The sequence below is a fragment of the Entelurus aequoreus genome, linkage group LG04, assembly GCF_033978785.1.
Source record: "Entelurus aequoreus isolate RoL-2023_Sb linkage group LG04, RoL_Eaeq_v1.1, whole genome shotgun sequence".
Lineage (NCBI taxonomy): Eukaryota > Metazoa > Chordata > Actinopteri > Syngnathiformes > Syngnathidae > Entelurus > Entelurus aequoreus.
The window spans coordinates 86933140-86959128 of record NC_084734.1 but is presented as its reverse complement, the minus strand read 5'-3'; the positions used below and the strand labels follow the sequence as shown (position 1 = coordinate 86959128).

General features: G+C 38.3%; 1 protein-coding gene across 1 annotated transcript in view; it reads left to right on the top strand.

Moving 5' to 3' along the window:
• The window catches only part of gfpt2 (glutamine-fructose-6-phosphate transaminase 2), a 64551-nt gene that overhangs the window by 1561 nt on the left and 37001 nt on the right, over positions 1 to 25989 (top strand). Inside the window, exons 2-6 of the mRNA XM_062045926.1 lie at positions 4340 to 4447; positions 15191 to 15298; positions 15419 to 15544; positions 21140 to 21198; positions 21909 to 22043. Coding sequence (XP_061901910.1) covers positions 4340 to 4447; positions 15191 to 15298; positions 15419 to 15544; positions 21140 to 21198; positions 21909 to 22043 — 536 coding nt within the window. The remainder of the gene's footprint in view (positions 1 to 4339; positions 4448 to 15190; positions 15299 to 15418; positions 15545 to 21139; positions 21199 to 21908; positions 22044 to 25989) is intronic.

The window sequence follows — 25989 nt, the reverse complement described above, 5'->3', positions numbered from 1 at the left end:
AAACACAAAAAAAATGACAATTAAATTTTGAAACATAGTTTATCTTCAATTTCAAATCTTTAAAATTCTAAATTCAACCGAAAAAAAGAAGACAAAAACTTAAAAAAATAATTTATGGAACATCATTAGTAATTTTTCCTGATAAAGATTAATTTTAGAATTTTGATGACATGTTTTAAATAGGTTGAAATCCAATCTACACTTTGTTAAAATATATAACAAATTGGACCAAGCTATATTTCTAACAAAGACAAATCATTATTTCTTCTAGATTTTCCAGAACAAAAATTTTAAAAGAAATTCAAAAGACTTTGAAATAAGATTTCAATTTGATTCTACAGATTTTCTAGATTTGCCAGAATAATTTTTTTGAATTTTAATCATAATAAGTTTGAAGACATATTTCACAAATATTCTTCGTCGAAAAAACAGAAGATAAAATGAAGAATTAAATTACAATTTATTTATTATTCTTTACAATAAAAAAACAACAACATTTACTTGAACATTGATTTAAATTGTCAGGAAAGAAGAGGAAGGAATTTAAAAGGTAAAAAGGTATATGTGTTTAAAAATCCTAAAATCATTTTTAAGGGTGTATTTTTTCTCTAAATTTGTCTTTCTGAAAGTTATAAGGAGCAAAGTAAAACAATTAATGAATTTATTTAAACAATTGAAGACCAAGTCTTTAAAATATTTTCTTGGATTTTCAAATTCTATTTGAGTTTTGTCTCTCTTAGAATTAAAAATGTCGGGCAAAGCGAAACCAGCTTGCTAGTAAGTAAATAAAATTTAAAAAATAGAGGCAGCTCACTAGTAATTGCTGCTATTTGAGCTATTTTTAGAACAGGCCGGCGGGCTACTCATCTGGTCCTTACGGGCTACCTGGTGCCCGCGGGCACCGCGTTGGTGACCCCTGATGTATACTATCATCATAATACAGTCATCACACAAGATAATCACATTGAATTATTTACAATCAGGGGTGTGGAGGTGGGGGGGGTAGGATATGGACAGCAAGTAGTGGACATAGAGAGAGAGAGAGATCAGAAGGCATAAGAAAAAGTATCTGCATTTGATTGTTTACATTTGATTATTAGGTGTTAGTTTAGGGTTGTAGCTGCCTGGAGGTGAACTTTTATTGCGGTTTTGAAGGAGGATAGAGATGCCCTTTCTTTTATACCTGTTGGGAGCGCATTCCACATTGATGTGGCATAGAAAGAGAATGAGTTAAGACCTTTGTTAGTTCGGAATCTGGGTTTAACGTGGTTAGTGGAGCTCCCCCTGGTGTTGTGGTTATGGCGGTCATTTACATTAAGGAAGTAGTTTGACATGTACTTTGGTATCAGGGAGGTGTAGTGGATTTTATAGACTAGGCTCAGTGCAAGTTGTTTAACTCTGTCCTCCACCTTGAGCCAGCCCACTTTAGAGAAGTGGGTAGGAGTGAGGTGGGATCTGGGGTGGAGGTCTAGAAGTAACCTGACTAGCTTGTTCTGAGATGTTTGGAGTTTAGATTTGAGGGTTTTGGAGGTGCTGGGGTACCAGGAGGTGCATGCGTAATCGAAAAAGGGTTGAACGAGAGTTCCCGCCAGAATCCTCAAGGTGCTTTTGTTGACCGGAGAGGAGATTCTGTAGAGAAATCTCGTTCGTTGGTTAACCTTTCTGATTACCTTGGTTGCCATTTTATCACAGGAAAGGTTAGCCCGTGTTGTGTTGAGTGGTTGTTGAGTGTCGGTGCTGTCTAGAGCTCGGCAGAGTAACCGTGTAATACTCTTCCATATCAGTAGGTGGCAGCCGGTAGCTAATTGCTTTGTAAATGCAGGCATACTTGCCAACCTTGAGACTTCCGATACCGGGAGGTGGGGGGTGGGGGGGCGCGGTCGGGGTGGGGCGGGGGCGTGGTTAATAGGGGAGTATATTTACAGCTAGAATTCACTAACTCAAGTATTTCATATATATATATATATATATATATATATATATATATATATATATATATATATATATATATATATATATATATATATATATATATATATATATATATGAAATACTTGACTTTCAGTGAATTCTAGCTATATATATATATGTATATATATTTATTTTATTATACATATGAATAAAATAAATACTTGAATTTCAGTGTTCCGGGGGCTATCCAGTAGATGGCAGTATTGTCCTGTTTAACTTCTCCTCCGTTCATGACTCGGCCACCGTGTTCAATGGAGAAGTCTGTTTTACAAAATGTACAGGCAACATAATTACATACTCCTTCCCCTTCGAACTGTCCTGGATGAACTGAAAGTCTTGTTTCCATTCGTTTTGGAACTTGCAAGCGTATTTCTTTATCTTGCTCGTCGACGGCGTCGCCATGTCTGTAACTTCCTCGTTCTTCTGCTTCGTCTCCTTGTTGTGTGCGCAGTTGTGCACTCTACTCTCTAAAAGCCGTAGATGTTGTGACGTCATTGGGCAGGCAAGCTGTTTATATTGTGGGAAAGCGGACGTGAGAACAGGCTGTCCCCACTCAGGTCCGCATTGAGCTGGAGGGGGCGTGGCCTCCAGCTCCGGCTGAATACCGGGAGTTTGTCGGGAGAAAATTTCTGCCGGGAGGTTATCGGGAGAGGCGCTGAATACCGGGAGTCTCCCGCTAAAAACGGGAGGGTTGGCAAGTATGAATGCAGGTAAAAAGGTGTATTATGTTTAAACCAAAAATAAACAAAAGGTGAATGCCGCTAAGAAAAGGCATTGAAGCTTAGGGAAGGCTATGCAGAACGAAAGTAAAACTGAACTGGCTACAAAGTAAACAAAAACAGAATGCTGGACGACAGCAAATACTTACTGTGGAGCAAAGACGGCATCCACAAAGTACATCCGAACATGACATGACAATCAACAATGTCCCCACAAAGAAGGATAAAACCACTGAAATATTCTTGTTTGCTAAAACAAAGTAGATGCGGGAAATATAAGACATGAAACTGCTACAGGAAAATGCCAAAAAAAGAGAAAAAGCCACCAAAATAGGAGCACACGACAAGAACTAAAACACTACACAGGAAAACAGCAAAAAAACTCCAAATAAGTCAGGGTGTGATGTGACAGGTGGTGACAGTACACCTGCTTTGAGACAAGAGCTATAGTGATGCATGCTTGGTTATGGTTTAAAGTCATATCCAACAATTGCGACGACTTTTTACTGTCAACTGAGTTTATGATTTCTGCTGGTGGCGTGCCTCCGGATTTTTTCAACGCAAAAAATGTGCCTTGGCTCAAAAAAGGTTGAAAAACACTGCCCTAGGGGTTCGGTGAGTCGGCCTCAGGGGTTCGGCGGAGATCAAGACACACCCGACTCATCGTGTAAATACAAACTTCTCCCTATCGGCGTATTACGGATACGGCAACAGCTGACTGGTTTGCAGGTGTGTAGTTTGTTGTGAGTTGATGCACTGTGTTGGTTTTGTTGTTTGAACAAGGTGATGTTCATGCACGCTTCATTTTGTGCACCAGTAAAAATAAACATGGTAATACTGTAGTATTGCATTCGTTGCTAATTAACATGCAAATTAGTAACATATTGGCTCTTAACTAGTCATTATTAAGTACTTATTAATGCCTTATTCGGCATGGCCTTATTATAACCCTAACCCTCTAACCCTGACCCTAACCCTAACCAAATAACTCTAAATGAAGTCTTTATTACTTAGAATATGTTCCCCTAGTGTCCAAATAACTCTAAATTAAGTCTTTGTTACTTAGAATATGTTCCCCACCCGCGAGTTTTATATGATTGGCGCTTGACAGCGTCATACTTGCAAACCCCCCCTGATTTTTCCGGGAGACTCCCGTATTTCAGGGCAACTATTCTCTCGAATGTCTGCTGATTTTCACCCAAATTATTCGTGTGATATCGTGTAAAGATTGCACAGTTATAGGATGCTCCGCCGCTCCCAGTTTGTGGATTGCTCTCCCTGACCACCTGAGGGCACCACAGACTGTGGCTGCTTTTAAAAAAGGCTTAAAAGCCCTTTTTTTTTTTTTTTTAAAGCCTTTTTTTTAGTTATGTGCATACTAGCTATAACTATTTGGCTGTTTTATTTTTTATTTTTTATTTCTCTATTATGTTTGTTAATACACTGTAGCACTTTGAGATTGTTTACTCAATATAAAGTGCTTTATACAAATAAAATATATTATTATTAATATTATTATGTAATAAATATGCCCAGGTTATTAATGTCAGCAAACAAGCATCATGCGAGTTTGACTGTTCTTAAAAAAAGAAATATTGACTTAAAGTTCCAAAATAGTTTGCCTAATGCTGCCTCTCTGTGTCCTAAAGGGATTTTTGCTTACCTGAACCATCAAGTGCCTCGCACCAGGAAGGAGATATTTGAGACCCTAGTGAAGGGGCTGCAGAGACTAGAGTACAGAGGCTACGATTCAGCAGGTAAGACGGCAAACACACACACACACACATACACGCGGGCCCATATTGTACAGTGTTTAAAGTAAGAAAAACTAGATTTAAACGTAATGTACTGTATGTGTGATGATATGGCCTGACGTCCACACGTTTTGTTTGTAGGACGTTGGCCACCTTGAAGCGACTTCATTTTGTTCTCCCTCTTTGTTATTAGCTGCCCTAGCATAAGGCCTGTGTGTAATTACAAGCCCAGTCACAACCAAATTCTTAATGAGAATGCACTGTTGGGATTCATCACTCTTACTCATCGTTTGCTATATACAGGCATGTTAAATGTCCGCGTTTTAAAACATACATTTTCGTGTCAAAATAGTGCTTCCGCGTTTTTATAATGAAATACCAATAAAAAATACAGGCTAAACCAGGGGTGTCAAACTAATTTTAGCTCAGGGGCCGCACGGAGGAAAATCTGCACACGCGGGCCGGACTATTAAAATCATGGCGTTAAAATAAAAAATAAAGACAACTTCAGATTGTTTTCTTTGTCTTACTTTGGCCAAAAATAAAACAAACACATTCTGACAATATTACAATAAAAATATAGAAAAAAATACAGGCAGGGGTAAAGTTTAGATCCATGAAGGAAAGATGAAAGTGAATGAATGTTTATAACTGAATACATTTACATATGCACAAAAATGTGGGGTTTTTTTTGTTTAATTTTTTTTAATGAATTAAATAACGTGTATGACAACCTTTTTCTGAAACACAATATAGAATGTGAGATATAGCAGGATAATGCATACATTTATCATTTGTTTTCAAAACGCTTACAAAAAAGTGGCACCCCAAAAATATACTGTTGGACCCCATTTTTATGACAGCAGCAGGCGGTTGTGGCCTGCGGGCCGGTTCTAATACTAATCAAATATCATCCGGCCATAGATACTTCACTTGACTTTGACACATAAACCAAATTTGTTGAACGCTCGCCTCAGCCGCAGGTACTTGCTTTTCCTCTTGCTTAAAGGCCTACTGAAATGAGATTTTCTTATTTAAACGGGGATAGCAGGTCCATTCTATGTGTCATAATTGATCATTTCGCGATATTGCCATATTTTTGCTGAAAGTATTTAGTAGAGAACATCGACGATAAAGTTCGCAACATTTGGTCGCTGATAAAAAAAAAACCCTTGCCTGTACCGGAAGTAGCGTGACGTCACAGGTTGAAGAGCTCCTCACATCTGCACATTGTTTTCAATCATGGACGCCAGCAGCGTGAGCGATTCGGACCGAGAAAGCGACGATTACCCCATTAATTTGAGCGAGGATGAAAGATTTGTGGATGAGGAAAGTGAGAGTGAAGGATTAGAGGGCAGTGTAAGCGATTCAGATAGGGAAGATGCTGTGAGAGGCGGGTGGGACCTGATATTCAGCTGGGAATGACTAAAACAGCAAATAAACACAAGACATATATATACTCTATTAGCCACAACACAACCAGGCTTACCGTTCACTTCCGTAAAGTTCATACAGCACATATATTTCCCCAAAGTTACGTACGTGACATGCACATAGCGGCACGCACGGACGGGCAAGCGATCAAATGTTTGGAAGAAAGCTGCATACTCACGGTAGCGCGTCTGCTATCCAACTCAAAGGCCTCCTGGTTGTGTTGCTGTAGCCAGCCGCTAATACACCGATCCCACCTACAGCTTTCTTCTTTGCTGTCTCCATTGTCCATTAAACAAATTGCAAAAGATTCACCAACACAGATGTCCAGAATACTGTGGAATTTTGCGATGAAAACAGAGCTGTTTGTATTGGGACACCGTTGTGTCCCAATACTTCCGCAAACTCCGTGACGTCACGCGCAAACGTCATCATACCGAGACGTTTTCAGCCGGATATTTCCCGGGAAATTTAAAATGGCACTTTATAAGTTAACCCGGCCATATTGGCATGTGTTGCAATGTTAAGATTTCATCATTGATGTATAAACTATCAGACTGCGTGGTCGGTAGTAGTGGCTTTCAGTAGGCCTTTAAATGCCGCACTGAGTTGCAGGACGGGGAGACAGTCGCAGGAGCGCTGAAACAAGCTCGCTAATTAGCTTAATTGTCGTCGCCTCCATTTGCTCTCCGAGCCACCACATTGACGGCTGTCTACTTTGCTGCAAGTCATATTAGGATGATTACAATCCGAAAACACTGTTAGTTCCGAACCACTTAAAGTTGTAGAGTATTTATTAGAGATGTCCGATAATGGCTTTTTTGCCAATATCCGATATTCCGATATTGTCCAACTCTTAATAACCGATTCCGATATCAACCGATACCGATATATACAGTCGTGGAATTAACACATTATTATGCCTAATTTTGTTGTGATGCCCCGCTGGATGCATTAAACAATGTAACAAGGTTTTCCAAATTAAATCAACTCAAGTTATGGAAAAAAATGGCAAAATGGCACTGCCATATTTATTATTGAAGTCACAAAGTGCATTATTTTTTTTTAACATGCCTCCCTGAGAGAGTGTGAGGAGGTTGAGGTGTGGGGGGGGGGGGGGGGGGGTGTAGGAGGTAGCGGGGGGTGTATATTGTAGCGTCCCGGAAGAGTTAGGGCTACAAGAGGTTCTGGGTATTTGTTCTGTTGTGATTATGTTGTGTTACGGTGCGGATGTTCTCCCGAAATGTGTTTGTCATTCTTGTTTGGTGTGGGTTCACAGTCTGGCGCATATTTGTAACAGTGTTAAAGTTGTTTATACGGTCACCCTCAGTGTGACCTGTATGGCTGTTGACCAAGTATGCGTTGCATTCACTTCTGTGTGTGAAAAGCCGTAGATATTATGTGACTGGGCCGGCACGCAAAGGCAGTGCCTTTAAGGTTTAGTGGCGCTCTGTACTTCCCCCTACGTCCGTGTACACAGAGCGTTTTAAAAAGTCATACATTTTACTTTTGAAACCGATACTGATCATTTTGAAACCGATAAATTCCGATTTTACATTTTAAAGCATTTATCGGCCGATAATATTGGCAGTCCGATATTATCGGACACCTCTAGTAGTTATGTTAGTAAATGATCTACTAAAAATTCTGTGGTACATTACATGGGAAATTTAAGTGTCAAAAAGACAGCCAAAAGAAGAAGGTAGATGAGAATAAATCTAAAGGTGAAATTTAGTGTGAAAATGCACCCAACTGCAGGAAATGTTCTTCTTTTTTTTAGTCAGTTTTCCTCTTTTTCTCTCAAAGGGTGCTCACATGCCTGGGTATAATGTGATTGTTTCGTGGCCAGTGGCAAGCTACCCTAAAATACACAGTTTATTTCTATTTTTATTGTAGTTCTGGGAACATCCACGGGCATCAAGTGTCCACATTACTATATAAAGGCTGCAACTCCCACTAGGCGCTTAAAATAATGTTTACATATCTCGTCACCTTCTGATGATACATGGCAGAATTACATTAACATTCCTGTATTTGGCTTTGTTATTAAATCAGAGAGAATTAGAGCCATGTCAAATAGGAACGAAAAGGTTCAAATTTGAAGACAACATTTCTTATTTGTTAGCTATTTCAAAAGACATAGTGAAAGAATTTGTTCAGGTCTCAAGCTATCATCTTCATAAAACCTTTGATTGAACATTTTAACAACATTCGACAGGTTTTAAAATATCTCATTCGCCGCATGATAAAACTAAATATAACTCTGTAAAGTAAAATTACTACTGATTAATACAGAAAAGGGTTTAAAGAGCGATATTAACACTTAATGGCGTTTTATAGATGGAATAAGAGTGTTGTACTGCATTGCTGTTGAAAAAAGTCAGACCAAAACAAAATACACTTGCATCTTTTCGATGCTTACTGAGCTGAAGTCCCGCATGAACTTGTACAACTTCTCCTGACGCTTGTGGTCATCAGTAATAATCCATATAATAATCAATTGAGCCTCAAGCAACAATGCAGTCTTGTCTTCCAACTATACTGTCCCGGGGAACTGTACTGTGCTTGAGTACGGCACATTGCGCTTAAATTCCTCATTTTGGTGTGCTTTTGTTGTTTTTTAAAAAATACATTTCACCTCTATCCTGCACTACAACGAGTTAATGCAACGAAATGTTCTTCTTATCTGTACTGTAAAGTTCAAATTTGAATGACAATAAAAGGAAGTCTAAGTCTCTAAAATGCAAAGCTTCTTTAGTGGGGATATGTGTAATCAGAGTTCTTTATATCATTTGGCCATTTGGCTTGCCCATCGATCCCGTTCCAGCAGACTTCACAATCACATCATTTGAGCTATACCGTACAGCCATTTTTCCTTGAACTCACATGACCAACCCCCTGTTACTTCACTGAGCGGTTGTATGATGTCAATGCACAAAGTAAATCCATCCATCCATCCATTTTCTACCGCTTATTCCCTTTTGGGGTCGCGGGGGGCGCTGGAGCCTATCTCAGCTACAATCGGGCGGAAGGCGGGGTACACCCTGGACAAGTCGCCACCTCATCGCAGGGCCAACACAGATAGACAGACAACATTCACACTCACATTCACACACTAGGGCCAATTTAGTGTTGCCAATCAACCTATCCCCAGGTGCATGTCTTTGGAAGTGGGAGGAAGCCGGAGTACCCGGAGGAAACCCACGCAGTCACGGGGAGAACATGCAAACTCCACACAGAAAGATCCCGAGCCCGGGATTGAACCCAAGACTACTCAGGACCTTCGTATTCTCTATTTCAAAAAAACTAAACTGCAGAACCTTGTGTTTGGTTTACATTGTTTTGCTTATATACAAACAAGAATAGGACATACTCACACCCATTAACGACTGCGCATTGTGTTTGTTCATCCTATTTGAACAGGATGAAGCAGTGGTCGTCAAACAGCTGTTTGTCAAACCCACAGACACGCAATGTAATTATTTACACTATCTAAACTGCAAAGAACAGAGTGTTAATTGTAAGCAGGCTATAACTGGAGAGAAGTTGTTTGCAAAATTTGAAACCTCGTTGTGGAGGACTCTCTCCTCCGGGTTCCTCGGACCACCAATCACTGACATGACAGCTGCGTTCATAGTTCTGAACAATGATTTATTTTGCAATATGCGTCTCTTTTCGTGCTTTTCAGCCATCGTCTCTGAGTCCAGTGTTTCCCACACATTCATTTATTTGTGGCGGCCCGCCACGAAAGAATTAATGCCGCCACAAATTTTATTTTTATTTTTTATTTTTTTGTCCTGTCCAGCTTCTCAGGCAAATCATATAGTTGATGTAAATGCCCATATCAGCTGTTCAGATTTACTTTACAAAAGAGAAGTGTAGGATCAATATTTTTGGAGTTCTTTGTTCAGTGGATCAGATGTTTGATGAAGCTCTGTGTCTATCTACCACCACTACTGTTTTCTGTTTATTTGTTACTGACTGTGGCAGGACACCTCTGCCTCTGTTTCACTTTATGTTGCTGGTAAATAATATGGTTGTAGTATTAGGCTAAAGTTAAATTATTTAGTATGCACTAATTAAAGGGGCAGAGCTTTAAGAGACATTTTAGCTTTTATATTTTTATAAGATATATTTTTCGTAAGAACCACAATTAATAAATATATTTCTGTGAATAACTTATTGTTCAAATCTGTATATAAATATGTACATAAAGTTTTGTAATTATATTGTAAAATGGATGGATGGATGGACGTTTAAAACAAAACTGTTATTATTAATTAGTAAGTATACATTTTTTGAGCCTTTTTAGTGAAAATCATATCATTGTAGTAAATTATGCAAATTACTCGATGATGTCATGGTGACCACGCCCATAGCCACGCCCCCACCACCACAGGTATCTTGGCAGTTTATGGGAAACACTGGAGTCAGTCTCGTTCTCGCTCTCGCTCGCTCTCCAACCTCCCTCTCCTCTCCGGCTGCTGCCTTTTAACAGAGCGACAGGTGATTAGATAATCAGGCCCAGGTGGGCCATCTACGCACCTGTTGCTGATCTCAAAGCCGATCATGGCACACCCCGCTTCGCTGCAGGTACGCAGGCCACAATCCCCCCCACACTCGTTATTTAATTCAATAAGAATTTAGAGTACATAGCAAGTGTTTCGCACAACCCAGCAGCCACAGAACCAATGTTGTTATAGCCGTTTAGGAGTAAGCTGCTCAGCCTGCGTTAATACTGCTGATTGTAAACCACAGTACGGCAAGTGTAACAGGCATGCATTTCATACGAACCGCTGAATAGCGCAACATTTTTTTTTAAGTGCATGTAGAGGTAGATGAAGCTGCTGGATGCTGACCACTCATGATGCTTCAAATGCAGCAACTGCCATCCTGGCAGTCATTTGCTTTTGCTGGCCACACATCCGGAGACTATTGCTTAGATTTAACTGACGTCACGTCCGGCTCACGTCCCCTCCCGTTAAATATACGTGGTGGTCAAGCTAGCTCTGTTTACAAAGAGTACTTGGCGCCATTTACCGTATTTTCTGCACTATAAAGCGCACCGGATTATAAGGCGAACCTTCAATAAATGGCATAATTCAAAACTTTGTTCATACATAAGGCGCACCGGATTATAAGGCGCACCTATGCATCCATTAGATGGAGCTGCGCTAAAGGGAATGTCAACAAAACAGTCAGATAGGTCAGTCAAACTTTATTAATGATAAATGATAAATAAATAATGATAATTAATAGATTACAAACCAGCGTTCTGACAACTCTGTTCACTCCCAAAATGAATAAACAGCTGATTTACTCGGGTTACGGTAAATCAAACATTAGTGCTATCACAATATAGTAACACTGGAAATAGTGCATACCATACCATACCATACCAACTTTATTTATAAAGCCCTTTAAAAACAACCACAGTTGAAAAACAAAGGGCTGTACACCACAAAGAAATAAAGGCAAAGGACTGACTAGAAAATACAATTTAAAACAGAAGTAAAATACACATTAAAAAAGCAAATACAAAATTACCCTAAGAACAATTTTGTTGGATAAAAAGCAGTTAAAAGTTAAAAACAGTTAAAAGTTAAAAACGGTTTAAAGTCTCATGCTGGGTTTAAAAGCCAGTGAATAAAAATGGGTTTTAAGAAGGGTCTTAAAAATAGCCAAAGAAGGGGCCTGTCTCACATGGAGTGGAAGATCATTCCAGAGTTTGGGGCCCGCAACAGAGAAGGCTCTGTCCCCCCTGAGCTTACGCTTGGATTGCAGAGCAATAACAATATATCAATAACTCAACGTTGCTCAAACGTCAATGTCACATAACACAACACACAAAATAAACATGTAAAGCTCACTTTATGAAGTTATTCCTCATCCACGAATCCCTCGAATTCTTCTTCTTCAGTGTCCGAATTAAACAGTTGGGCGAATACGTCATCCAAAATGCCCGGCTCCGTCTCGTCGAAGTCATCATTAATGGAGTCAGTGTCGCTGCTGTTGTCTAGCAGTTCAGTGACAATTCCTGCCTTCCTGAAAGCTCGGACCACAGTTGAGACTGATATATATCAGCCCAGGCATTTACGATCCACTGGCAGATAGTGGCGTATGTCGTCCGGCGCCGTCTCCCTGTCTTGGTGAACGTGTGTTCGCCTTCTGTCATCCGTGTTCTACTGCGTGACTGATCGCCCTGAGTTTAAACTCTGCGTCGTAAGCGTGTCTCTTAATAGGAGCCATTTTGGGGTCTTTACATAGACACACAAATGGAAATGAAATGTCATATATCCCAGCATGCACCGCGCGCTTCTTCTTCTTCTACGGGGGCGGCTGCTTACCATAGTAGAAGAAGAAATTAAACGTCATATATCCCAGCATGCACCGCACGCTTCTTCTTCTTCTACGGGGGCGGCTGCTTACCATAGTAGAAGAAGAAATTAAACGTCATATATCCCAGCATGCACCGCACGCTTCTTCTTCTTCTATGGGGGCGGCTGCTTACCATAGTAGAAGAAGAAATTAAACGTCATATATCCCAGCATGCACCGCACGCTTCTTCTTCTTCTTTTACGGGGGCGGCTGCTTACCATAGAAGAAGAACTTCTTCTTCTACGGGGGAAAATGAAGTTGGCGGCTGCTTACCGTAGTTGCGAGACCTAAACTTTATGAAAATGAAGTTTAGGTTTGTTTTGGCTCAATATTGGTCCATATATAAGTAGGGATGATACTCGAAACCGGTTTTCCCGGTTGTTCGATAAGAAAATAACCGAGTCCTTGGACTCGAATCCCTTTTTGAGAACCGGTACCCGTTACCGAGACCACTATAGTAAAGAAAAGAGTTGGTTCTTTATTCGAATCCCTCGGAACGAATCCCGTCCCGACCAGAAATGCTCCGTGTGACATCACAATAAATCAGTCACGTAGCTCAGTCGTTAGGCGCAGATAGCGAAAGCAGGAAAACAATGGACGGGAAAAAGCGCTCCAAGGTGTAATAAAGTTCAAAACAAAAGGTATAATCCAATGAATAACTTTACTGAGAGATTTGAGCAGGGTTCAAACTCATGAAGAACACTTTTACGACCCACCGGAAACATAGCAACCAGGCTAGCAACGTACCTCCTTTACGGCAGCTGTCGCAACCTTCTTAAAGCAACCGCAGCAAATACATATATTTATACACATCTCCCTTTTTTAACTTTTGTTTTTCACACTGTATATGTGTTGTCTGTCTAATTATAAATAATGCAGACGAGGCGTGTTGGCTGAGTTCTTGACGTTTACTTTCACGGGTGACGACATGCAACAACACTTTTCGGGGCTACCGCGCATGCTCGTCACTCCCGTTGCATGATGGGTAGTGTAGTTGTTATATTCCCTAGCTCAACATCTTTCCCCCTATAAAGAAATAATGTTAACTCAATAAAGTGTATTTCTTTTTTTAGCTTTAACTTTTCATTTTTTAGCATTGTAACCACATTTGCAAACAACTTTTCTCTTCATAGAATTTTCTTTCTTTCTTTAAAGTGCAAAAATGTCAAAGCATCATAAACAGTTATGTCAAATAGCAGCAGAAGTGCACTTTTTGGAGAGCTGTATTATTTCCAGTGTTGTGCCCAAGGGACTGATTTTATTTAACACTATATTATTATTTATACACCTATAGTGATCACAGAAACAGGTTGTTTTTGTGTTACTGTATATATTTGTTTTTCTGAAAAATCCCACTTAATATACTTTGGGTAACAACAGTCAATGTTTATTTATTTTATTTTATTTTTTTAGGGGAGTAACAGTCAATATTTATTTATTTATTAGATTAAATTGTTTTCTTTTATAATAAAAGTGAGTGTGTTGGTTTTGTTGTTTGAACAAGGTGATGTTCATGCACGGTTCATTTTGTGCACCAGTAAAAAAACATGGTAACACTTTAGTATGGGGAACATATTCACCATTAATTAGTTGCTTATTAACATGCAAATTAGTAACATATTGGCTCTTAACTAGTCATTATTAAGTACTTATTAATGCCTTCTTCAGCATGGCCTTATTATAACCCTAACCCTCTAAAACTGACCGTAATCCTAACCAAATAACTCTAAATTAAGTCTTTATTACTTAGAATATGTTCCCCTAGTGTCCAAATAACACTAAATTAAATGGGGACGGCATGGCGAAGTTGGTAGAGTGGCCGTGCCAGCAATCGGAAGGTTGCTGGTTACTGGGGTTCAATCCCCACCTTCTACCATCCTAGTCACATCCGTTGTGTCCTTGGGCAAGACACTTCACCCTTGCTCCTGATGGGTGCTGGTTAGCGCCTTGCATGGCAGCTCCCGCCATCAGTGTGTGAATGTGTGTGTGAATGGGTGAATGTGGAAATACTGTCAAAGCGCTTTGAGTACCTTGAAGGTAGAAAAGCACTATACAAGTATAACCCATTTATCATTTATTTATTTATAAATTAAGTATTTGTTACTTAGAATATGTTCCCCATACTAAAGTGTTGCCAAAAACGTATAACTTTGTCTTGAATTTGAAAAAAACAACATTTTATTTTTCACTAAAGCAGGGTTCGGTGAATGCGCATATGAAACTGGTGGGGTTCGGTATCTCCAACCAGGTTAAGAACCACTGTTCTATATGTTATAGTTATTTGAATGACTCTTACCATAATATGTTACGTTAACATACCAGTTGGTTATTTATGCCTCATATAACGTACACTTATTCAGCCTGTTGTTCACTATTCTTTATTTATCTTAAATTGCCTTTCAAATGTCTATTCTTGGCGGTTGGATTTTATCAAATACTTTTCCCCAAAAAATGCGACTTATACTCTAGTGCGACTTATGTATGTTTTTTTTCCTTCTTTATTATGCATTTTCGGCCGGTGCGACTTATACTCCGGAGCGATTTATAATCCGAAAAATACGGTATATAGTGTGTATTTATTATTTGAAGCAATACAGATTTTTATTTTATAATTAGCTGATATTTATTTAGTAAAGGAACATGCCTTTGTATTTTGTCATACAAAATAGCTTCCCACATTCTTTATTTGATTAACTTAGTACAAGTTATTATTGATAATACAATTTGTTGGGGGCCCTGTGATGAGGTGGCGACTTGTCCAGGGTGTACGCCGCCTTCCGCCCGAGTGCAGCTGAGATAGGCTCCAGCACCCCCCGCGACCTTGAAAGGGACAAGCGGTAGAACATGGATGGAATGGATGGACAATTTGTTGGGGATTGGGATAAACTTACTCCCTCACTATTAAATTGTATTTCGTTGGCTGCCATTTGTTCCCAGGTATTGCTGTGGATGGGAAAAGCAAGGATAACTCTGACATAAATGGCAAACCCATCTGTTTAATCAAGAAGACAGGCAAGGTCAAGAATCTCGACGAGGAGCTCTACAGTAGGTCCATGTACCTTGGTTTTGTAATGTACCCCCGAATTTGAAATATATTTGTTGAAATGGTAAAGCGTCGTTTCACGTCACACAAAATGAACTGTGTTGTCTTTTGTTTTTTTCTAGAGAAAGACTCTCTAGACCTGGATGAGGAAATGTGCACACATTTCGGCCTCGCACACACTCGCTGGGCCACACATGGTGAACCGAGCGCTCTCAACAGCCACCCCCATCGTTCTGATAACAATAACGGTAATGGATTTTTATTTTTTTTTCCCCATGCAAAATCACATTGACTTACACACCTCCTCTTGTTGTGATCATGGTGACGTGTTTACTTTGAGTGTGCCATGTTCGTAGGTCATGTTATGTATAAACTAAGGTACCGTATTTCCTTGAATAGCCGCAGGGGAGTTAATTAATTTAAAACCTCCTGTCACTCCGGCGTTTACCGGAAGCCTGCGGGATGGCCGTGCATGCGGTAATTATTTAAAAACCTCTTCTCACTCCGGCGTTTACCAAAAGGAATGCGGTAAATTTAGGCGTGCGCTTTGAGTGTGATGTAAGCATACCATCATGAAAAGCACATTTAATAAAAAAAAACGTTATTATGGTCTTACCTGTACTTATAAATGGAGTCCATTTGCAGCTCCTTCTGACCAAAAGCATCGATAACTTGGTTATAGAAGTCTTCATTATTTTCTTTCTTCAGTTTTAAAAGTCTCTCTGTCTCGATGGAGATATTACTTTAATTATTACCTCCTGCTTCCATTGAAAGTCCAGTTTAGAAATTTGTTTTATTTTAGATACCGGTATGTAATCCTCCATGTTAAAAGTAAAAGTTCAGGTGAGAGAAAAAAAAAAGAAAAAAAATCTCTTGCTGCGTGTTGTCACTTCTTCTGCAGTACCGGAAGTCGCAAGAAGGATCACTAGCGCGGCAGCGCCCTCTACCACCAGGAGGTTTAATGACTCATACAGTATTTGACACACGCAGCTACGGTATATTAATAAAACATAGCTGCTTACTGTTCTTTTTAGCATACTGTAGCTTGGACCTTAAATCCTACTGAATAGCTCTTTATCTTTTTTCCTTTGTGCGATTGCAAACTACTGAAAGCAGCTTCCTCCATTTTGAAAATGAGGACAGGTAAAGCGTCACTCGTGACGTAACGAATTTGACCCGGCAGATGCTAAATATTTTGCGAAACGAGTTTGACCCGGCGAAAATTATAGACATGCGATAATAAAATTAATATTTTGCGAAACGAATTTGATCCGGCGTTAATAATGAACCGGCGATAAGGCCAAGCATGCGTTAATTATTTTGAGAAACGAGTTTGACCCGGCAGTAATTCTAGACGTGCGAATACTATATACCCTGCGCCAATTCAAGGAAATACGGTATGCATGAGCACTGAATTATTTGAAACATGCGCATGCGGTCAGGTTAGGCAGGTGTGGCAGAGCTTTATTTTTTATGACGAAAAAAGTTTATATTTCATAAAATAGGTATTTATATTTTTCATTAAATGAAAGTTCCCTTTTGCTTAAAATGCAGTTTGTTACCCTGTTCCCTGCTTCCACTGAACAATGGCAGCACACTGCTTTCATCTCATCTACTTGACTTCTTACATTCATTTATAAAGACGAAGTCTTCCTAAATGGGAGATGTTAACGACGAAAGAGGGTTTTCAAGCACTAGCTTCACCTTGGCACTATAGTTAGTAGGGGTGTGTGAAAAAATCGATTCGAATTCAAATCGCGATTCTCACGTTGTACGATTCAGTATCAATTCTCATTTTTCAAAAATCTTTTTTTTATTTTATTTTATTTTTTTAATTTATTTTTATTAATCAATCCAACAAAACAATACACAGCAATACCATAACAATGCAATTCAATTCCAAAACCAAACCCGACCCAGCAACACTCAGAACTGCAATAAACAGAGCAATTGAGAGGAGACACAAACACGACACAGAACAATCCAAAAGTAGTGAAACAAAAATGAATATTATCAACAACAGTATCAATATTAGTAACAATTTCAACATAGCAGTGATTAAAAATCCCTCATTGACATTATCATTAGACATTTATAAAAATAAATAAATAAAAAAGAACAATAGTGTCACAGTGGCTTACACTTGCATCGCATCTCATAAGCTTAACAACACACTGTGTCCAATATTTTCACAAAGATAAAATAAGTCATATTTTTGGTTCATTTGATAGTTAAAACAAATTTACATTATTGCTATCAGTTGATAAAACATTGTCCTTTACAATTATAAAAGCTTTTTACAGAAATCTACTCTGCTTGCATGTCAGCAGACTGGGGTAGATCCTGCTGAAATCCTATGTTTTGAATGAATAGAGAATTGTTTTGAATCGGAAAAATATCGTTTTTGAATCGAGAATCGGGTTCAATCGAAAAAAATCGACTTATAATCGAATCGTGACCCCAAGAATCGATATTGAATCGAATCGTGGGACACCCAAAGATTCGCAGCCCTAATAGTTAGCCATGACTCCCTCTAGCCCAGGCCTGGGCAATTATTTTGAGAAAAAAATGTGTCTGGGGGCCGGTATATCATTTTTAGGAACACTAATACAAAACCTCACAATAATGTCTGAATGCTAAAAACGTTATGACAGACCGCCTCAAAAAAACAGAATGGAATTAAAAATTTTTTTTACTGAATGAGACACCCAAAATGTACATGAAAATAAAAAATGTGGGGTTTACAATATTACCTATGAACGATAAAACACTGAATATTGACAACATTTGAACGTCACACCCCCTCTCGATCGACATATTTTACAATCAAGCGAAACGCAACAAAAATGCAACAAACACAGCGAAATATGAACGCAAAGGGTAAAAAAAAAACCCCACCTACAATCTGATATATCTGATATATCACTAAGCTTTAGAACTTTGTTGTAAAAATCTCCTTCCGCATCTGTCCCTGACACCCGCATTTCAGGCCGGCCTCTGTGGAAACGCTCCCCACCCACACTGCTTGGGGCGTCGTCTGAGCTGCTGTGACTTAGATTACCATAGTAACTAATTAGATTACCATAGTAACTAATTAGATTACCATAGTAACTAGTATATCATGCAAAAGCGCAGATTCCAACCATTGAAGTACTTTGTATAGTTCAAGACTTACGGTCATTTGAAAACATCACTGCACATCATAATGGCAGCTACACTTTCCATCTTAAAGATCTAAAACAATTATTTGGGAATGTCTGGCGGCTACTGTCTGTAGAAGATGCATGATTATATCAGGAGGCAGTTACACTTCCTGCCCCTCTCTTAATGTGTTCTGTGCGGAAACTCTGTACGCATCTGTGCCGACTGTTCCAAAACGATCACATTACAATAACATGTACAGATACCGTATTTTTCGGATTATAAATCGCTCCTGTAGTATAAGTCGCACCAGCCGAAAATGCATAATAAAGAAGGAAAAAAACATATATAAGTCGCACTGGAGTATAAATCGCATTTTTAGGGGAAATGTATTTGATAAAAGCCAACACCAAGAATAGATATTTGAAAGGCAATTTAAAATAAACAAAGAATAGTGAACAACAGGCTGAATAAGTGTACGTTATATGAGGCATAAATAACCAACTGAGAAGGTGCCTGGTATGTTAACATAACATATTATGGTAAGAGTCATTCAAATAACTATTAACATATAAAACATGCTATACGTTTACCAAACAATCTGTCACTCCTAATCGCTAAATCCCATGAAATCTTCTTCCTCTGTGTCGCTTCTTAACATCTCTGCCAACTCCAAAGGTATGCGCCGCTTCCTCTTCTATCGGTACGTCGCTTACGTCAGAGTCATCGTCCGTTGCAGTTAGGGATGATACTCGAAACCAGTTTTCCCGGTTGTTCGATAAGAAAAGAACCGAGTCCTCGGACTCGAATCCCTTTTTAAAAACCGGTACCCGTTATCGAGACCACTATAATAAAGAAAAAGAGTTGGTTCTATATTCGAACCCCTCGGAACGAATCCCGTCCCGACCAGAAATGCTCCGTGTGACATCACAATAAATCAGTCACGTAGCTCAGTCATTAGGCGCAGATAGCGAAAGCAGGAAAACAATGGACGGGAAAAAGCGCTCCAAGGTGTAATAAAGTTCAAAACAAAAGGTATAATCCAATGAATAACTTTACTGGGAGATTTGAGCAGACTACAAACACATGACGAACACTTTTACGACCAACCGGAAACATAGCAACGCACCTCCTTTACGGCAGCTGTCGCAACGTTCTTATAGCAACCGCAGCACATACATATATGACATGATCTCCCTTTTTCAACTTTTGTTTTTCTTTCCTTGTAAACAAAACAAAATCACACTGTAGATGTGTTGTCTGTCTAATTATAAATAATGCAGACGAGGCGTGTTGGCTGAGTTCTTGACGTTTACTTTCACGGGTGACGACATGCAACAACACTTTTCGGGGCTACCGCGCATGCTCGTCACTCCCGTTGCATGCTGGGTAGTGTAGTTGTTATATTCCCTAGCTCATAACATCTTTCCCCCTATAAAGAAATAATGTTAACTCAATAAAGTGTATTTCTTTTTTTAGCTTTAACTTTTCTTTTTTTAGCATTGTAACCACATTTGCAAACAACTTTTCTCTTCATAGAATTTTCTTTCAATAAAGAAATAAAGTGCAGAAATGTCAAAGCATCATAACAAACAGTTATGTCAAATAGCAGCAGAAGTGCACTTTTTGGAGAGCTGTATTATTTCCAGTTTTGTGCCCAAGGGACTGATTTTATTTAACACTAGTATTATTTATACACCTATAGTGATCACAGAGACAGGTTGTTTTTGTTTTACCTTATATATTTGTTTTTCTGAAAAATCCCACTTAATATACTTTGGGTAACAACAGTCAATATTTATTTATTTTATTTTTTTAGGGGGGCAACAGTCAATATTTATTTATTTTTTAGATTAAATTGTTTTCTTATATAATAAAAGTGAGCTTTTGTTAAACGAAATATTGTGTGTTTTTTTCCATATACAACAACCTATCTGGACTCGATAAGAGAATCGATAAGGAATCGGTTCGATAAGAGGATTCGATAATAGACTCGAACTCGATAATTTCTTATCAAACATCATCCCTAGTTGCAGTTCCAATTATTCCAGCCTTTCTGAATCTGGACAGGATGGTTTCGGTTCTCACTGAAGCCCATGCTTTGTCGATCCATCCAATGACATCCAGAAAACTTGTATGGCGCATTCTCCCTGTACGGAAGTAGTAGCAGGTAGCATCTTTTTTTTCACCATGACCCACAATGCACTTCCCCCATGACCCGCCCCCGCCGAATTTTTATTGGTTGACGTGTGTGTGACGATTGCTGATATACGCCTCGTCTCTTACGTGAATTAGATAAATAATATTTGATATTTTACGGTAATGTGTTAATAATTTCACACATAGATCGCTCCAGAATATAAATCGCACCCCCGGCCAATTTATGAAAAAAATTGCGATTTATAATCCGGAAAATACGGTACACACCGACACATTAATAAACTTACTCTGCAGGTGTCCAGTGAGTGAATAAAAAAAAAAATTTTTTTTTTTTTTTTGGGGGGTATGTTTGTTAATAACTAGATGTGTGTCAGATGTGCGATATGTTATTTTGTGGTCATGCATCGCCTCCCTCAATTGTAACAGCCTATGTTGAATACAAATGCAGACTCCGTTAGAATAAGAAATGAGGTGGTCTTATCACACTCACTTTTTACCTTTGGCCCCCATTTCGCTAATCTTTTCAATGTCATCACCACCAGAGTTTGTTGTGATCCACAACGGCATCATCACCAATTACAAGGAACTGAAGGCCTATTTGGTAAGTCATTATATTTTCTTCGGAATGTCTGTTACTGCCTCATAAATAGTATATGGTTGTTGTCTAGTAAAGCGATTTTAAAGTGTGATAAAACAAAGGGAAGGTGCAGCTGCTTTCGAAAAAAAAATACAAGTAAAAACTACTTGTGCAGTGAGTGAATGAACAGAGTAAGGCAATTCCATAAATACATTATTGGATTAAATGAAGAAATCAAACAATGTACTAATATGATCCAGTTTAGGAGGCGGTTCAAAGTACATGTGTTTACAAAGTACAAAGAAGAAAAATTATGATAAATGTCATGAATTAATTGAAAATGAAATATCTATCTCATCAAGTGAATCCTAACTGATTTAACTACTTACGAGAAGAACTGATGTATTCAGAACACATTGATGTAAATTGAGAACAGGAAGTATGTGTTCATAATTGCTATGAAGAGAAAGGGGTAGGTTAGATAAGCCTTGCTTCTTCCTACCCTTTTGGACATTTTGTAAAGAAAATATGTAAATATGTGATGTATCATATTGATACTGTATACATGTTCAAAATACATTTCAACCAACCAACATTACTCCAGAAAACCAGTTTTTCAAAAAGTATGGGAGGCTGCCACTGTGCATGTCTCTGGGGGGAGCCTCACACTCTACATTTGTGTTTTTTTCTTAGCAGAATTGCGCAATGCATATCATGTGTCCTACTGTCCTCAGATCACCAAAGGGTATGAATTTGAGTCCGAGACGGACACAGAAGTGATCCCAAAGTTGATCAAATATGTTTACGACAACCGAGAGGACGACAGCATCAGCTTCTCCACGCTGGTGGAGAGAGTCATCCAGCAGCTGGTGAGCAGCTCACACGTAATCTCTGTCGTTAGTCTTCAGTTTGGTGTTCCAGGGTGGACATTTTTATTGGCTGTTCGAGTGACGTCACTCTGTGTTTTTGTTTGGTCCTACACATTGCTCAATTGTGTGTGTGTGTGTGTGTGTGTGTTTTTCTCAATTTCCTGCCTATTCGAGACACAGTGAACCATCACAAAATAATGTCCATGGCAACCACATTGAAAGCGTCAGACGGCTAACCTCGTCAATACCGTGTTTTCCATTACGTGACTTTTAAACGTCTCCCACTTTTGGGTGTGACTGGGATGTCAGTACTCTGCGTTATTTGGAGTAATGGGAAACAGACTGTTAGACCCCACAGACTGCGGTATGACCAAGACAAAACGTACCCGCCCGCCGCTCTGCAAAACCACACACACACAAACTCATCCAGTTATACTCCTGACCACACCAGTCCTTTCAAAACACAGCAGAGGTTGCACAATAAAAAGTCCTATTTCCCTGTAACCCCACTCTTTAAGGCATACTCTACTTCTCTCTTTATTATGGGGTCACTTTGTCTCGTGTACTGTATGGAATACAGGCTAAAAGCTGAACTTCACTTTTTTGGGAATTTTGCCTATCATTCACAATCCTTATGTAAGACAAGCTCACGTTTTAATTTTTTTATGCATTCTAATTAGTAAATAAATGCGAGCAAAAGTCTGCTTACAGTCTGTGGAACGCTTTCCCTGACCACCTGAGGGCACCACAGACTGTGGATGCTTTTAAAAAAGGCTTAAAACCTTTCTTTTAAAAAAAGCCTTTTTTTAAGATATATGCATACTAGTCAGTGTTTCCCATAAACTACCAAGATACCTGTGGCGGTGGGGGCGTGGCTATGGGCGTGGTCACCATGACATTTTCGAGTAATTTGCATAATTTACTACAATGATTTGATTTTCTCTAAAAAGGCTAAAAAAATGTATACTTACTAATTAATAATAACAGTTTTGTTTTAAACGTCCATCCATCCATCCATCCATCCATCCATCCATCCATTTTACAATATAATTACAACACTTTATGTATATATTTATATACAGATTTGAACAATACGTTATTCACTGAAATATATTTATTAATTGTGGTTCTTACAAAAACAATATCTTATAAAATATAAAAGCTAAAATGTCTCAAAGCTCTGCCCCTTTAATTAGTGCATACTAAATCATTTAACTTTAGCCTACTACTACAACCATATTATTTACCAGCAACATAAAGTGAAACAGAGGCAGAGGTGTAACAAATAAACAGAAAACAGTAGTGGTGGTAGATAGACACAGAGCTTCATCAAACATCTGATCCACTGAACAAAGAGCTCCAAAAATCTTGAACTTTAGACTGCCATCAGTTTTACTCCCTACACTTAACCATGTGTTTCCTACTGCCTGCAGACTTTGCACCCTTTGTTATATACACATGTTGTGTTTCTAATATAAATACATTTAATAAAGTCAAATACAAATAAGGCAACAAGAGTAGTATCCTACACTTCTCTTTTGTAAAGTAAATCTGAACAGCCGATATGGGCATCTACATCAACTATATGATTTGCCTGAGAAGCTGGAGAGGACAAAAAAAATATATATATATATATATTTTTATTTGTGGCGGACGTAATTCTTTCGTGGCGGGCCGCCACAAATAAATGAATGTGTGGGAAACCCTGCTAGTTCTAGCTTTAGGCTGTTCTACTTTTTATTTTTATTGGCTTTTAATTTTTTTTATATACCGGTGTATACAGTATATATTTTTTTAAATACACTGTAGCACTTTGACGTTGTTTGCTCAATGTAAAGTGTTTTTTTACAAATATTATTATATATTATTATTATTACAATGGAGTCTACAGGAGTCACTCTATTATGCCTATAAATCGCTTAAAAACATCCAAACACTTCATCCATCATGCTGTAAGTGTATATGTCATAGGAACAGGCACATTCACAATAACATGTAATATTTACATTTTTTGTTCATTGTAAGCATACGGCGGCCCATAAATATCACAAAAGCATCACAACGTTGTTTTTTTCCTTCAACGTCACTGATTACTACAGGTGGGGGAAAGAATCTATTTTTAAATGCATCGCAAGTCGGACATGGACGATTTATAAAATCGATTAGTGAACGTCAATGATCGATAATTGATTTATTTGTTGTAAATGAAGTAATGTGGACAGTTCTAAAATGTGCCTGACTGCAGCGAGCCACCTCACAGAGAGATTGATTGACTGATTGAGACTTTTATTAGTAGATTGCATAGTACAGTACATATTCCGTACAATTGACCACTAAATTGTAACACCCGTATAAGTTTTTCAACTTGTTTAAGTCGGGGTCCACGTTAATCAATTCATGATCCAACCAGCTCCTTTATTTTAAGGCACTTATGTTCCAGTTTTGCAAACATTTCTATTAATTTAATAAACATGGGAATTAATTCAACTGTTTCTTATTACAAATGCACTGTTTTTAAAGTTGCAAGTGACAAACGCTTATTTAGTGAAACGAAAAGAAATGTAAAACTGCATCAATATGTATAAATTAAAGATGCATCAATATTTTTTATCGAATCGTAGTTCCTGAATGGTAATCGAATAGTGAGATGCCAAAGATTCCCACCTCTACTGATTACTGCTCACTGAAGACTTCACGAGAGCCAACAAACATAATAAAACATCACTTACTGTACACTGTCTACTCTCACCGTGATGCCGGCTGTTAGGATGTTGATATACAAATTGATATATTCCCGTTTTGATGAAACGAAGAAAAAAGGGGGTGTCTTTTTGGGTGTTTTTTGCCATTTCCAGGTCGAAGTTGGCTAAGTGTACCAACTTCTCAGTTTGTCCACATCATTTCACTACCCAGGAGAGGCATGATTTATGATATAGAATTAACATTCACGAGCTCCGAGGCGACAAAGCAGCTCACCAGCTCATGATGTCAATAGAGCAGCATAAGGAAGTTCCCTCTCTGTGACAATGCGCCGCTAAAAATAGGTCCTTAATTTTTGGTGCTTATAATAACAATATTGCTAATACTTGGTTAATATTCAGGTCAGGAAATATAAATGGAGTATTGTTGGCGATTTTGGAATGGTTTATTTAGACGCAATGACGTTGTCTCCATTGTAAACTGACTTTTATGAGTTAAAATACATTGGAAAAAAAGACATATGTTCTTGTCGCTCATTACCGTATTTTTCGGATTATAAATCACTCCGGAGTATAAATCGCACCGGCCGAAAATGCTTAATAAAGAAGGAAAAAAACATATATAAGTCGCACTAGAGCAGGGGTCACCAACGCGGTTCCCGCGGGCACCAGGTAGCCCGTAAGGACCAGATGAGTCGCCCGCTGGCCTGTTCTAAAAATAGCTCAAATAGAAGCACTTACCAGTGAGCTGCCTCTATTTTTTAAATTGTATTTATTTACTAGCAAGCTGGTCTCGCTTTGCCCGACATTTTTAATTCTAAGAGAGACAAAACTCAAATAGAATTTGAAAATCCAAGAAAATATTTTAAAGACTTGGTCTTCTTTTGTTAAAATAAATTCATTAATTTTTTTTACTTTGCTTCTTATAACTTTCAGAAAGACAATTTTAGAGAAAAAATACAACCTTAAAAATGATTTTAGAATTTTTAAACACATATACCTTTTTACCTTTTAAATTCCTTCCTCTTATTTCCTGACAATTTAAATCAATGTTCAAGTAAAAAAAATGTTTTTTATTGTAAAGAACAATAAATACATTTTAATTTAATTCTTCATTTTAGCTTCTGTTTTTTCGACAAAGAATATTTGTGAAATATTTCTTCAAACTTATCATGATTAAAATTCAAAAAAATTATTCTGGCAAATCTAGAAAATCTGTAGAATCAAATTTAAATCTTATTTCAAAG